This window comes from Bos indicus x Bos taurus, chromosome 20 (genome assembly GCF_003369695.1).
Source record: "Bos indicus x Bos taurus breed Angus x Brahman F1 hybrid chromosome 20, Bos_hybrid_MaternalHap_v2.0, whole genome shotgun sequence".
Lineage (NCBI taxonomy): Eukaryota > Metazoa > Chordata > Mammalia > Artiodactyla > Bovidae > Bos > Bos indicus x Bos taurus.
This window is the reverse complement of record NC_040095.1, coordinates 25,948,515-25,963,204: the sequence shown is the minus strand read 5'-3', so window position 1 is coordinate 25,963,204 and position 14,690 is coordinate 25,948,515. Positions and strand designations below refer to the sequence as shown.

Here is a 14,690-nt window from a genome sequence, read left to right as displayed (position 1 = left end):
TGGAGAGTCCCATGGACACAGGAGCCTGGTGGGCTACAGTCCATGGGGTCACAAAAAGTCAGATGGGAAAGAGTTGGACAGGACTGAACGACTAAGCACAGCATACACAGCACGTGGACAAGATACTGACTTTGTCCCTTAAATAAGGGCATGAAGCTCCTCATGAAGGGAATATTACAGTAGGGGACTGAGACTAGTATTTAAATTATTATCAGACAGGATAGAACAGGGAAAATTTATTAAAGAACTAGAAGCCATGTGTGGAGACTTAATGGAGGGTGAAATTATATCTACTTGGCAATGAAAACCCAAGAAAGATTTATTAAGGAGGTTATAAGTAAGAAGGACCTTAAAGAATGGGTAGCAATTCAGAGAGGTTGGTGGGTAGTTAGATAGAATGTTTCAAGTAAAAAATGTGCAGCTTGAGCAAGAACACAAAGGGAGACCACTAGATCTATTTGGGGGAATGTTGGGTGATCAATTTTAGTGCAAATATAGGAGAATACATAAAGAATAATGGAAGATAAACAGGGAATGTACATCTTACCATGGATGGTGAGTACTGAATTTCGAAATGTGGCATCTTTTCTTAGTTGAACAGGCCATGAAATGTTTTTGAGGGGTGAAGTCATATGTACAGAGCTGTTTCTTTCAAAGGTTAACTGGGCTGCAGTGTGGGATGGGTTAGAGGCAGGGGCCATTTACAGCAAAAGCCCAGTCACACATATATCTATAACCCAAGACAGGGAGCTGCCTTCACTGCCCCATCACTCATATCATGCTGCTAATATACTTGGGAATAAGCAGAGCCATTAAAGGGTACCCGTTGACCATTTTGTGAGACAAAATGCTAGGTGCTTGGTCACTTGGTAGAGGGGCATATGTGATAACAATAATAAAAATTAATACTTACTGAGTATTCCCTATGTCCTTGGCACAATGGTAAGCATTTTACACTTGTTGCTCACTTATTATTTATTAAGAATTTAATCATAAAATTCCCATTTTATAGATGAAGAAACTGAGGCCTGAGGCACAGAGAGACTAAACAACTGTCCCAAAGTAGGTCAATGTCCAGGAACAATCTCAGGCCCTCTGGCCCCAGAGCCAGTGTTGGTACCTGTTATAGCACTTGTCCATGCTTTTTTACTTAATACAGGAGAGTATGAGATATGTGTATGTACATATAAATGTATAAATATCTAGGCATGCATTTAAATAACATATAACTGAAATTATTACTAAAATCAGGGAGGAAAGTAGGTTCTCAACAAATAAGCACCAAGTACAAGGCATGTGCTGTGCTGTGCTTAGTCACTCAGTCATGTCTGACTCTTTGCAACCCCATGGACTGTGGCCCACCAGGCTCCTCTGTCCAAGGGGATTCTCCAGGCTAGAATACTGGAGCGGGTTGCCATGCTCTTCTCCAGGGGATCTTCCCAACCCAGGGATTGAACCCAGGTCTCCCTCATTGCAAGAGGATTCTTTACTGTCTGAGCCACTAGGGAAGCCCAAGTACAAGGCATGGAAAGACTATTAGGTGAGAAGACAAAGGTTTTAGATTTATTCTCGGCTATGTACTCCGGAGCACGTCTTTTCACAAGGGCCTCATCTGTGATGAATAAGGATCACCTGTGTGATTTATATAAAAAAACACAATTTCATGAATCCTACTTTGGGCCTACTAAATCCATATTGTTCTAGGAGAAAAGCCCAGTAATCTGTGTATTTAACCATTGACCCAAGAATACTTATTATTCACACAGAAGTTTGCAAAACCTTGTAGTAAATCAGTGTTATTTTCAACCCTCGCTGCACTTGAGAATCACCTTAGGGTCTTTTAACAATATCCATCTCTGATCTCCCTCTCCACACTGAATTTTTAAATCAATAATTCTATTTTGTGTGTGTGTGTTTATTTAGTTACCAAAATAAACTTCTCATTCAAATGCTTAGAAAAGTCTCTAAATAGCCAAAGGTTTAATGATTTGTCTGACTGCTGTGTTTTCCAGTGACAGTGAAGAGCCGCCTGAAACCCTTTTTGATAATGAAGTGAACATTTCTATCCCTGTAAAGTATGAAGTTGGACTACAGTTTTTCAGGTAGGAGAACCCCACACTTCAAGTTGATGCCTTCCGGTAACCCAGTGGATCTCAGCTTGTGGTCCCTGAACATGGGTATCAGAATCACCTGGGAGCTTCTTAAAAAGAGGCAGATTCTCTGACCTTACCCCAGACGTACTGAATAAGAAATTCTGGGGAGGGGGCCCAGAAATCTGTGTTAAACCCTCTGGGTGATTCTCGTGCATTCTAAAAATAGAGACCCAGCATCCTAAATAATCTGAAATGTGAGGTGCTACTAATACCAAATTGCATTAGCAGTTCAGTCTTAAGTCCTAAATGCAAGCTGAAGACCCAGAAACCCTTCATGAAGGGCAGCGTCTGTAGAGGTCCAACATATTTCTTGGCTGACTTATTCTCATTGTGTGGGATCTGATTATTCTGCCCATCCTGGACATTCAAGATTAAATCATTGTTTACTGACAAGAGGTATTCATTTCCTTCAGGGGCTTCCCTGGTGGCTCAGTAATAAGGAATCCATCTGTGATGCAGGAGATGCTGGTTAAATCCCTGGGTCATAAAGATTCCCTGGAGGAGGAAATGGCAACCCATTCCAGTACTCTTGCCTGGGAAATCCCATGGACAGAAGAACTTGGTGGGCTGTCGTCCACGGGGTTGCAGAAGAGTCAGACACAACTTATCAACTTGTTATTGTTGTTGTTCTTGTTCAGTCGCTCAGTCGTATCCGACTCTTTGCGACACCGTGGACTGCAGCACGGCAGGCTTCCCTGTCCTTCACCATCTCCCAGGGTTTACTCAGACTCACGTCCACTGAGTCGGTGATGCCATCCCACCATCTCATCCTCTGTCATCCCCTTCTACTTCTGCCTTCAGTCTTTCCCACCATCAGGGTCTTTTCCAATGAGTCAGCTCTTCACATCAGGTGGCCAAACTTAAAGACTAAACAGCAACAAAATTTATTTCCTCCATTATTCGTAAACCATCCTTTTTCGTAAGAATTTCTAAGCTATCCAAACACCAGTTATGTTAGTAAACTTGCATGAGCAGGACTCCAGGCTTTTGCTAAATAAACATGAACCGTGTACAAAAAGTACAAAAATCTGTGTCATTTATTCTGACTCTTGTCATGTTATTAATTTATTTTCTATGGCACTTTCGTTTTACTAATAAAAGACCACAAAAATGAAAGGATTGTAGGATATACATGTAGATTTTGCATATATATCTTAACCTTTAATTCTATTCCCTGTTTTCTATATTTTTACTTTCATTTCTCTTGGTACACTGACTTATCCCAAGAATTTTTCACTTATTTAAAATCAAATTTTGGCAAACATGTATTTTTTGTCTTCTCTAAACTGAAGTATTGCTTTTAAATATGTTTATGTTACATTTCCATCTACCAAGTTCATCCAAAGAACATGGAGTTTTATGAAAAAGATTGAAAGTTTTATGAAACTTTTATGAAAAATATTTTAACAGTAAATACATGACTTTAAATTGTGAAAAGGTAACAAATTGTTAAAATCTACTTAAAATTCAGCACTATTAAAAATACTAGGTTTTAGCCTGATTATTCACTAAATGTAGATGATATTAATAAATTCATGAAAATGTTTCATGTATCAATCAAACTTTTACTTTCAAAATTATACATATTTTAGTATTTTAAGCATTGGTAACTATTGAATTAAACTGTAATCTTTCTCACCCTCCTCAAAGATTTAACTTTAGATTTCAGGGTAATAGAATTTGCGTTTGATTTGAAATCTCTTGAAGTACTTATTGTGGGGTTCCTAGTATATAGAAAGAAAAAATGAGGTCAAGTAAAAGTTACACTTTGTTTTATTTTACTTTTTGTCTTCCAATTAATTCTCTTAAGCTCTGCAAGTGAATACCATATTTCAATTGCGGCCAACGAGACTGTCCCTGAAATCATTAATTCTACTGAGGACCTTGGAAACGAAATTGATATCTTCTACTTGGTAAGAAATTACTTCTAAATTAGTGTTGTGAAAGAGGTATTTGTAAGTTTAGAAGTTAAAGTATTAACAGACACATACAAATATGTTGGTTCAACAGTTAATCTCTATATTCCAGCATATTTTCCTTTATAATTTCTTTAAATTAAATTTATATAATTTATTTAAATTAAAATAAATCTATAATTTAAGATAGTTTTATTTAATTTTTTATTTCGGGCCTCCCTGGTGGCTCAGATGGTAAAGAATTTGCCTGCAATGCAGGGGACCCGGGTTTGATCCATGGATAGGGAAGATTCCCCTGGAGAAGGGAATGGCACCCTACTCCAGTATTCTTGCCTGGAGAATCCCATGACGGAGGAGCCTGGTGGGCTACAGTCCGTGGGATCTTAATTTTGTCTGGGCTGGGTCTTCGTGGCTGCACCGGCTTTCCTCTAGTTGTGGAGAGGGGGGCTGCTCTCCAGTCGCAGTGCGGGGCCTTCTCATTGCCCTGGGTTCTCTCTTGCTGTGGAGCACGTGGGCCCAGCAGTTGCGATTCTCGGGCTCTAGAGCAGGGCCTCTGTATGGCACACAGGCTTAGTTCCTCCACCGCATGTGGGATTTTCCCAGACCAGGGATCAAACCTGTATCTCCTGCATTGGCAGGCAGATTCTTTACCAGTGAGTCACCAGGGAAGCCATAAAATAATTTCATTTAAATTGATGATAATTATACTTTCAAGCAACTTAAAAGACCCAGAGCTCTAATTCCCTCAGAAGACACAAATTAGTTAGAATGACTTCCTAGGAGAAAATAAGGAACCAAGTAGACTCTACCTATAACCACATAGACTTTATTTGCATTTTTTAGTATAACTAGAAAAACACTTTTAAAAAAATAACATGACTATTTAAAAAATTGTCTTGATAATTTCCTTTACTGAACAAATAAATTGGTAACTCATCCTGCTTCTTGCTACATTTTATGTGTTATACCATAACTTACGGTGTTCCTACTAATGTCTCCATAAATAATGTTTTATGTTACAACCTTTATTTTTATTTTTGAACCCTTCATAACAAGCTTTTCCTAACCATTATAGTAAATAATTATGGAGTTGAGCCAGGCTGTCATTTTAGATCATGCCTACTTACAGATACAGACTCAAGTTATTGTTACTCAAGTAAAAAGCATCCAACTCAAATGACGGGTTTAAGTCTATATTCAAAAGAATGAAATAACACAGCATTGTTAGAAGATGGTCTCAGTGTCTTTGGGAATTGGCTATGATGAAAAAGGAAATTCTCTTACAAAGTGGAAATAAATGTATACTATCAAGAATATTTTATTGTTTTTATTTGTGCCCTTTGCTGAAATGCCTCAGAAAGTTAGTATAACTGCCTGTCACTCTACTACTGGAATAAGGTTTTGAAATGTAGGCTACCAGTTTTTTCTAGGCCCATTTACTTTTCCTAGATTAGAGAATTCAGCAAACAAGGAAGAAAGGAAAGAAGAAAGGAAGGTGGGAAGGCCAATTCTCTGTCCAGTGCCATAAAATCCTCTATATTCATTTTGGGATTCAAAATATTACACAACTTAATCAATTAAGAAGCAAAATCTTATATAAGATGGAAAACTTGCTGTTGAAAGAAGAAAAGGTTACGTTTCTTTTTCTCTTTTTCCCTGTAGATTAGAAAAAGTGGGCATTTTCCAATGCCAGAACTTAAACTGACAATTTCATTTCCCAATGTGACGTCGGATGGTTTTCCTGTACTGTACCCAAGTGGATGGTCATCTTCCGAGGTAATCGTGTGTGCCTCAGAGTTATGCTTCTTTTCTACTGCACACTTACCAAGAGGGATCATTCATGTTTGGCAATGTCTATCATTCACAGATCCTTCACATTATTTTTCAAGTCATTTTTCCCTCTGATATCTCATCTGATAAAAGACATATTTTTATTTCATAGAACGTCAACTGCATACCCAGTAACCTTCAGGATCCTTTTGGTATCAACACTGGGAAGAAAATGATGATATCCAAATCTGAAGATATCAAACGAGGCACCATTCTGGTAAATTCAAATTAGCAAGACAAGCGCTCATTTTACCTCATGCTTTCTAAGTGAATAAATTCAATATCAACCTAAAAATAACTATGATGTAGACTATTTGTAATATACTATCTTTCATCGAATGGCATGAATACTAATTTATACCTCTGGGCATTTAAACAGGACTGCAGTGCGTGTAAATTTGCCACCATCACGTGTAACCTGATTCCGTCTGACATGAGCCAAGTGAATGTTTCACTTATCTTATGGAAACCAACTTTTATAAAAGTAAGTGATTGTATAGTTCTCTGCAATAATTGAATAATATGAACAAATATTCATCACTTAATAAAACAAAGCAGAGTGCTTCTTTAGAAAGAACATAAGACTGGAAGCCTAAACAAATGTGATCCAAGCCTTAGCTCTACTAAATCAACTCTTTGGATGTCATTTTCCTTGTCTGTTGGGCTTCCCTTGTGGCTCAGCTGGTAAAGAATCTGCCTGCAATGCGGGAGACCTGGGTTCAATCCCTGGATTGGGAAGATTCCCTGGAGAAGGAAAAGGCTACCCACTCCAGTATTCTGGCCTGGAGAATTCCATGGACGGTATAGTCCATGGGGTCGCAAATAAGTCAGACACAACTGAGCAACTTTCACTCACTCACTTCCTTGTCTGTTAGTAACTAATTTACTTCCAAGGTCCCCTTTCATATATATGCCTTTTTTTTTTTTGCTATTTTTTTTTTTAATTTTGTTTTATTTTTAAACTTTACAATATTGTATCAGTTTTGCCAAATATCAAAATGAATCTGCCACAGGTATACATGTGTTCCCCATCCTGAACCCTCCTCCCTCCTCCCTCCTCATACCATCCCTCTGGGTCGTCCCAGTTCACCAGCCCCAAGCATCCAGTATTGTGCATCAAACCTGGACTGTCGACTCGTTTCATATATGATATTATACGTATTTCAATGCCATTCTCCCATATCATCCCACCCTCACCCTCTCCCACAGAATCCAAAAGACTGTTCTATACATCAGTGTCTCTTTTGCTGTCTCGTATACAAGATTATTGTTACCATCTTTCTAAATTCCATATATATGTGTTAGTATACTGTATTGGTCTTCTTTCTGGCTTATTTCACTCTGTATAATAGGCTCCAGTTTCATCTACCTCATTAGTACTGGTTCAAATGTATTCTTTTTAATGGCTGAGTAATACTCCATTGTGTATATGTACCACAGCTTTCTTAACCATTTATCTGCTGATGGACATCTAGGTTGCTTCCATGTCCTGGCTATTATAAACAGTGCTGCGATGAACATTGGGGTACACGTGTCTCTTTCAATTCGGGTTTCCTCAGTGTGTATGCCCAGCAGTGGGATTGCTGGATCATAAGGCAGTTCTATTTCCAGTTTTTTAAGGAATCTCCACACTGTTCTCCATAGTGGCTGTACTAGTTTGCATTCCCACCAACAGTGTAAGAGGGTTCCCTTTTCTCCACACCCTGTCCAGCATTTATTGCTTACAGACTTTTGGATTGCAGCCATTCTGACTGGCGTGAAATGGTACCTCATAGTGGTTTTGATTTGCATTTCTCTGATAATGAGTGATGTTGAGCATCTTTTCATGTGTTTGTTAGCCATCTGTATGTCTTCTTTGGAGAAATGTCTGTTTAGTTCTTTGGCCCATTTTTTGATTGGGTCATTTATTTTTCTCAAATTGAACTGTAGGAGTTGCTTGTATATTTTTGAGATTAGTTGTTTGTCAGTTGCTTCATTTGCTATTATTTTCTCTCATTCTGAAGGCTGTCTTTTCACCTTGCTTATAGTCTCCTTTGTTGTGCAGAAGCTTTTAAGTTTAATTAGGTCCCATTTGTTTATTTTTGCTTTTATTTCCAATATTCTGGGAGGTAGGTCATAGAGGATCCTGCTGTGATGTATGTCGGAGAGTGTTTCGCCTATGTTCTCCTCTAGGAGTTTTATCGTTTCTGGCCTTACGTTTAGATCTTTAATCCATTTTGAGTTTATTTTTGTGTATGGTGTTAGAAAGTGCTCTAGTCCTAGCACCACTTGTTAAAGAGATTTTTTTTAATCCATTGTATATTCTTGCCTCCTTTGTCAAAGATAAGGTGTCCATATGTGCGTGGATTTATCTCTGGGCTTTCTATTTTGTTCCATTGATCTATATTTCTGTCTTTGTGCCAATACCATACTGTCTTGATGACTGTGGCTTTGTAGTAGAGCCTGAAGTCAGGTAGGTTGATTCCTCCATTTCCATTCTTCTTTCTCAAGATAGCTTTGGCTATTTGAGGTTTTTTGGATTTCCATACAAATTGTTAAATTATTTGTTCTAGCTCTGTGAAAAATACCGTTGGTAGCTTGATAGGGATTGCACTGAACTCATTTTCACTATATTGATTCTTCCAATCCATGAACATGGTATATTTCTCCATCTATTAGTGTCCTCTTTGATTTCTTTCACCAGTGTTTTATAGTTTTCTATATATAGGTCTTTAGTTTCTTTAGGTAGATATATTCCTAAGTACTTTATTCTTTCCGTTGCAATGGTGAATGGAATTGTTTCCTTAATTTCTCTTTCTGTTTTCTCATTATTAGTGTATAGGAATGCAAGGGATTTCTGTGTGTTGATTTTATATCCTGCAACTTTACTATAATCATTGATTAGTTCTAGTAATTTTCTGGTGGAGTCTTTAGGGTTTTCTATGTAGAGGATCATGTCATCTGCAAATAGTGAGAGTTTTACTTCTTCTTTTCCAATTTGGATTCCTTTTATTTCTTTTTCTGCTCTGATTGCTGTGGCCAAAACTTCCAAAACTATGTTGAATAGTAATGGTGAAAGTGGGCACCCTTGTCTTGTCCCTGACTTTAGAGGAAATGCTTTCAATTTTTCACCATTGAGGATAATGTTTGCTGTGGGTTTGTCATATATAGCTTTTATTATGTTGAGGTATGTTCCTTCTATTCCTGCTTTCTGGAGAGTTTTTATCATAAATGGATGTTGAATTTTGTCAAAGGCTTTCTCTACATCTATTGAGATAATCATATGGTTTTTATTTTTCATTTTATTAATGTGGTGTATTACATTGATTGATTTGCAGATATTGAAGAATCCTTGCATCCCTGGGATAAAACCCACTTGGTCATGGTGTATGATCTTTTTAATGTGTTGTTGGATTTTGATTGCTAGAATTTTGTTAAGGATTTTTGCATCCATGTTCATGAGTGATATTGGCCTGTAGTTTTTTTGGGTTTTTTTTGTGTGTGTGTGTGGGATCTTTGTCAGGTTTTGGTATTAGGGTCATGGTGGCCTCATAGAATGAGTTTGGAAGTTTACCTTCCTCTGCAATTTTCTGGAAGAGTTTGAGTAGGATAGGTGTTAGCTCTTCTCTAAATTTTTGGTAGAATTCAGCTGTGAAGCCATCTGGACCTGGGCTTTTGTTTGCTGGAAGATTTTTGATTACAGTTTCAATTTCCGTGCTTGTGATGGGTCTGTTAAGATTTTCTATTTCTTCCTGGTCCAGTTTTGGGAAGTTGTACTTTTCTAAGAATTTGTCCATTTCTTCCAAGTTGTCCATTTTATTGGCATATAATTGTTGATAGTAGTCTCTTATGATCCTTTGTATTTCTGTGTTGTCTGTTGTGATCTCTCCATTTTCATTTCTAATTTTATTGATTTGATTTTTCTCCCTTTGTTTCTTGATGAGTCTGGCTAATGGTTTGTCAATTTTATTTATCCTTTCAAAGAACCAGCTTTTGGTTTTGTTGATTTTTGCTATGGTCTCTTTTGTTTCTTTTGCATTTATTTCTGCCCTAATTTTTAAGATTTCTTTCCTTCTACTAACGCTGGGGTTCTTCATCTCTTCCTTTTCTAGTTGCTTTAGGTGTAGAGTTAGGTTATTTATTTGACTTTTTTCTTGTTTCTTGAAGTGTGCCTGTATTGCTATGAACTTTGCCCTTAGGACTACTTTTACAGTGTCCCACAGGTTTTGGGTTGTTGTGTTTTCATTTTCATTCGTTTCTATGCAAATTTTGATTTCTTTTTTGATTTCTTCTGTGATTTGTTGGTTATTCAGCAGTGTGTTGTTCAGCCTCCATATGTTGGAAATTTTAATAGTTTTTCTCCTGTAATTGAGATCTAATCTTACTGCATTGTGGTCAGAAAAGATGCTTGGAATGATTTCAATTTTTTTGAATTTACCAAGGCTAGATTTATGGCCCAGGATGTGATCTATCCTGGAGAAGGTTCCATGTGCACTTGAGAAAAAGGTGAAATTCATTGTTTGGGGATGAAATGTCCTATAGATATCAATTAGGTCTAACTGGTCTATTGTATCATTTAAAGTTTGTGTTTCCTTGTTAATTTTCTGTTTAGTTGATCTATCCATAGGTGTGAGTAGGGTATTAAAGTCTCCCACTATTATTGTGTTATTGTTAATGTCTCCTTTCATACTTGTTAGCATTTGTCTTACATACTGCAGTGCTCCCGTGTTGGGTGCATATATATTTATAATTGTTATATCTTCTTCTTGGATTGATCCTTTGATCATTATGTAGTGACCGTCTGTCTCTTTTCACAGCCTTTGTTTTAAAGTCTATTTTATCTGATATGAGTATTGCGACTTCTGCTTTCTTTTGGTCCCTATTTGCATGGAAAATCTTTTTCCAGCCCTTTACTTTCAGTCTGTATGTGTCCCCTGTTTTGAGGTGGGTCTCTTGTAGACAGCATATATAGGGGTCTTGTTTTTGTATCCATTCAGCCAGTCTTTGTCTTTTGGTTGGGGCATTCAACCCATTTACGTTTAAGGTAATTACTGATAAGTATGATCCCGTTGCCATTTACTTTATTGTTTTGGGTTCGAATTTATACACCATTTTTGTGTTTCCTGTCTAGAGAATATCCTTTAGTATTTGTTGGAGAGCTGGTTTGGTGGTGCTGAATTCTCTCAGCTTTTGCTTGTCTGTAAAGCTTTTGATTTGTTTTAATGAATTTGTGGGGGAGAAAGTGTTCTCCCCGTCCTACTCCTCCGCCATCTTAGCTCCTCCCCTATATATGCTTTTTTTAAGTTTCTCTTATTCTTTCCTTTGCACTTTCCTTAACACCTTAGAATTCAGTTAAGAAAGAATTGGGGAAGGCGAAGGTGGGATGATTTGAGAGAATAGCATTGAAACATGTATATTACCATATGTGAAATAGATCACCAGTCTAAGTTTGATGCGTGAAACAGGGCACTCAAAGCCAGTGCACTGGGGCAGCCCTGAAGGATGGGATGGGGAGGGAGGAGGGAGGGGGGTTCAGGATGGGAGACACATGTATACCCATGGCTGATTCATGTCAATGTATGGCAAAAACCACTACAATATTGTAAAGTAATTAGCCTCCAAATAAAATAAATAATTTTTTTTAAAAAAGAAACAAAGAGTCATAGAGAGACAATCCTTGACAGCATTAACAAAGATTAGAGCTAATGTATATTATAAATTTACTGCATTATGCTATCTATCTATTTTGGAGGACATTTTGACACTTAATAAAGTCAAATCCATCTGACAATTGGCCACTGTAAAACTTAATCCATTGTATTTTACATTATTTGTTTCTCTGTTAAAAGTATTTTGTTAATTATATGAAATTTCTATTTTTTAGATTTGATTATATGAAGTTGCTATTTTTAATAAATCATTATTGAATATTGGTAATTTCAATTTAATTCTAAACACATTTCTACATAAACCTCATTACCAGAGAGTAGCTATGCCATACCTAACTACATGAAAAGAGGGCAGGGTTTGGAGTTCATTTTGCAAAGGAAAAATTTTAATAGAAACTGTGTTATTCAGAAAAATTCTTCATTCTGTAATAAGGATCTAAGTGAGAATCTGAGTGCAGAGAGGAAGGGTGGATACACAGCCATCACTTCCTACCACAAATGCCATCTGGATGTTATATGCTTCAATCTCAGAAAAATTGTAGTTTGAAAAACTGCTCTAAAACATGGCTAGCTCTCATTGTGACTAGCTCCTTATATTGAAAACAAATTGTTTGCTTTGCAGGCACATTTTTCCAGCTTAAATCTTACTGTAAGGGCAGAACTTCAGAGTGAAAATGCAACACTAGTTCTAAGTGCTGGCAATCAAAAAAGAGAGGTAAGTGCGACTCCACGTTTTGAAAACATTATACATTTCACTCCATTTGTGACTATATTTGCTGATAGTCCCTAAAGCACTGACTAGAAGCGACTCAGCAGCAGCAGCAGCACTGTTGTCAATGAGTGGCAGACACTTTCTGCTTCAGATTACACTTGATTAGCTTCAAGTGTGATTTCAGTCTCCTTTTTTGTGAGAAACTGGGAAAAACCATGATATTTACTATTAACATGCCATGTTTGACTTTATTATTTATAACCATCACAGGAAATTGATGTTTTTATTCTTACGTTGATAACATATGATGCATCTGTCATTTTCATCCTTAAAAACTAACATTACAAAATGCAGTTGACATCTGAAGAGCAGACTTGAAAAACAATTTCTTTCCAGAAAATGCCTTTACACTGAATAGGAATACTTGTAAATTTATTTTTAAATTTTCTTCATTTAGCCATTGGGAAATAACAAACAAAAAATGAAGTAATATTCCCTGACACAAATTCATGCTGGAGTTCTTCTTAAAAATAAAATGGTTTGTTTTTTCTCTTTTGTCCTATTGTAAAATAAGGTCAAAACACCTGTTAAACATGTGGGCAGTTGAGCATAATTTCCCTATTTATCATGAGAGTTTAAATTTTTCATATGGACATCATGAGTCATAAAATTATATTTGAAACTACCAAAAATTGAGAAGTTTTCATTTTTTATTTCAAATTAGTGTGTGTTAGTCACTCAGTCATGTTTGACTCTTTCTGACACCTTGGAATGTAGCCCACCAGGCTCCTCTGTCCATGGAATTCTCCAGGCAAGAATACTGGAGTGGGTTGCCATTTCCTTCTTCATCAAATTAGTATCTATTTAAAATAATTACAATGTCAGTGACTTCTGATAAGTATTTACCTTTAAAGAATATATGCATCATTTATCTAGATATAATGTTTACTTTATAAACAGCACTTTGCTTGATATATGAAAAGTTGTTCCACATGTAGAGAAACTAAAATTTTACCAGTAAGCACCAAAGAAAAAGTATATATTATATTGGAAAGGATTTGGAAAGAGTATGTTTGATTACTAAATACATTTTGTTTAAATTTTATAATTAGCTTTATTTTCCCTAAATGTTACTTAAATTTTCCCACAGAGCCATTTTTGCTATATTTTATTCTAAAGAAAAATTACACTTAAACTGTTAAAATTACTAAAAATTATCATTTCATAGTTGTATGATCTTGGAGAAGTCACTGATTGCATCCAGACTTCCATTTCTGTGCCTCTGAGTTCAGGGAATTATTTTAGATGTGCTTAAAGTCTGTCTTCAAAGGTCTGATTCCATGTATGTCTATATTCTTGCCAGCTCTGTCTTCTAGATGCATGAGCAGTGACCTACTCAGAGTCAAGTGAGGGATCTGGATCAGGTTCCACTCTATGCAAATATCTTCCCTGTTAGTTTTCTTTTTTACCTCTAATCTTCCCCTCAAGGTTAAGGAATGGAGATGTTCCCCATTAAAGGGAGATACAGAACCTTGAGGTATTATTGGTCATTGATAGCTACCCTAAGGAGAAGGCAATGGCAACCCACTCCAGTACTATTGCCTGGAAAATCCCATGGACGGAGGAGCCTGCTAGGCTGCAGTCCATGAGGTCGCTAAGAGTCGGACACAACTGAGCGACTTCACTTTCACTTTTCACTTTCATGCATTGGAGAAGGAAATGGCAACTCACTCCAGTGTTCTTGCCTGGAGAATCCCAGGGACAGGGGAGCCTGGTGGGCTGCCGTCTATGGGGTCGCACAGAGTCGGACACGACTGAAGTGACTTAGCAGCAGCAGCAGCTACCCTAAATTAGTTGTTTTTTTTTTTTTTTTCCCCTCAGAAACATAAGGGATAGGACACAGAGCAGACAAGCTTTATTGAGGGTTAGGTGCCACACTCAGAGAGCTTGATTAGCTGGAACACTAAAAACTGTCTCCTTGAAGTTTACTTCAGTTAAGGTATACAGATGACACCACCTTTATGGCAGAAAGTGAAGAAGATTTAAAGAGCCTCTTGATGAAAGTGAAAGAGGAGAGTGAAAAAGTTGGCTTAAAGCTCAACATTCAGAAAATGAAGATCATGGCATCCAGTCCCATCACTTCTTGGCAAATAGCTGGGGAAACAGTGGAAACGGTGGCTGACTTTATTTTGGGGGGCTCCAAAATCACTGCAGATGGTGATTGCAGCCATGAAATTAAAAGACGCTTACTCCTTGGAAGGAAAGTTATGATCAACCTAGACAGCATATTAAAAAGCAGAGACATTACTTTGTCAACAAAGGTCTGTCTAGTCAAGGCTATGGTTTTTCCAGTGGTCATGTATGGATGTGAGATTTGGACTATAAAGAAAGCTGAGTGCTGAAGAATTGATGCTTTTGAATTGTGGTGTTG

The 14,690-nt window shown here is 37.1% G+C and overlaps 1 protein-coding gene across 1 annotated transcript in view; it reads left to right on the top strand.

Annotated features, from left to right (window-relative positions):
- Window positions 1–14,690, top strand: part of ITGA1 (integrin subunit alpha 1) — a 182,000-nt gene that overhangs the window by 152,808 nt on the left and 14,502 nt on the right. The window contains exons 23-28 of the mRNA XM_027519949.1: window positions 2,013–2,102; window positions 3,964–4,066; window positions 5,732–5,845; window positions 6,012–6,116; window positions 6,279–6,383; window positions 12,170–12,262. Coding sequence (XP_027375750.1) covers window positions 2,013–2,102; window positions 3,964–4,066; window positions 5,732–5,845; window positions 6,012–6,116; window positions 6,279–6,383; window positions 12,170–12,262 — 610 coding nt within the window. The remainder of the gene's footprint in view (window positions 1–2,012; window positions 2,103–3,963; window positions 4,067–5,731; window positions 5,846–6,011; window positions 6,117–6,278; window positions 6,384–12,169; window positions 12,263–14,690) is intronic.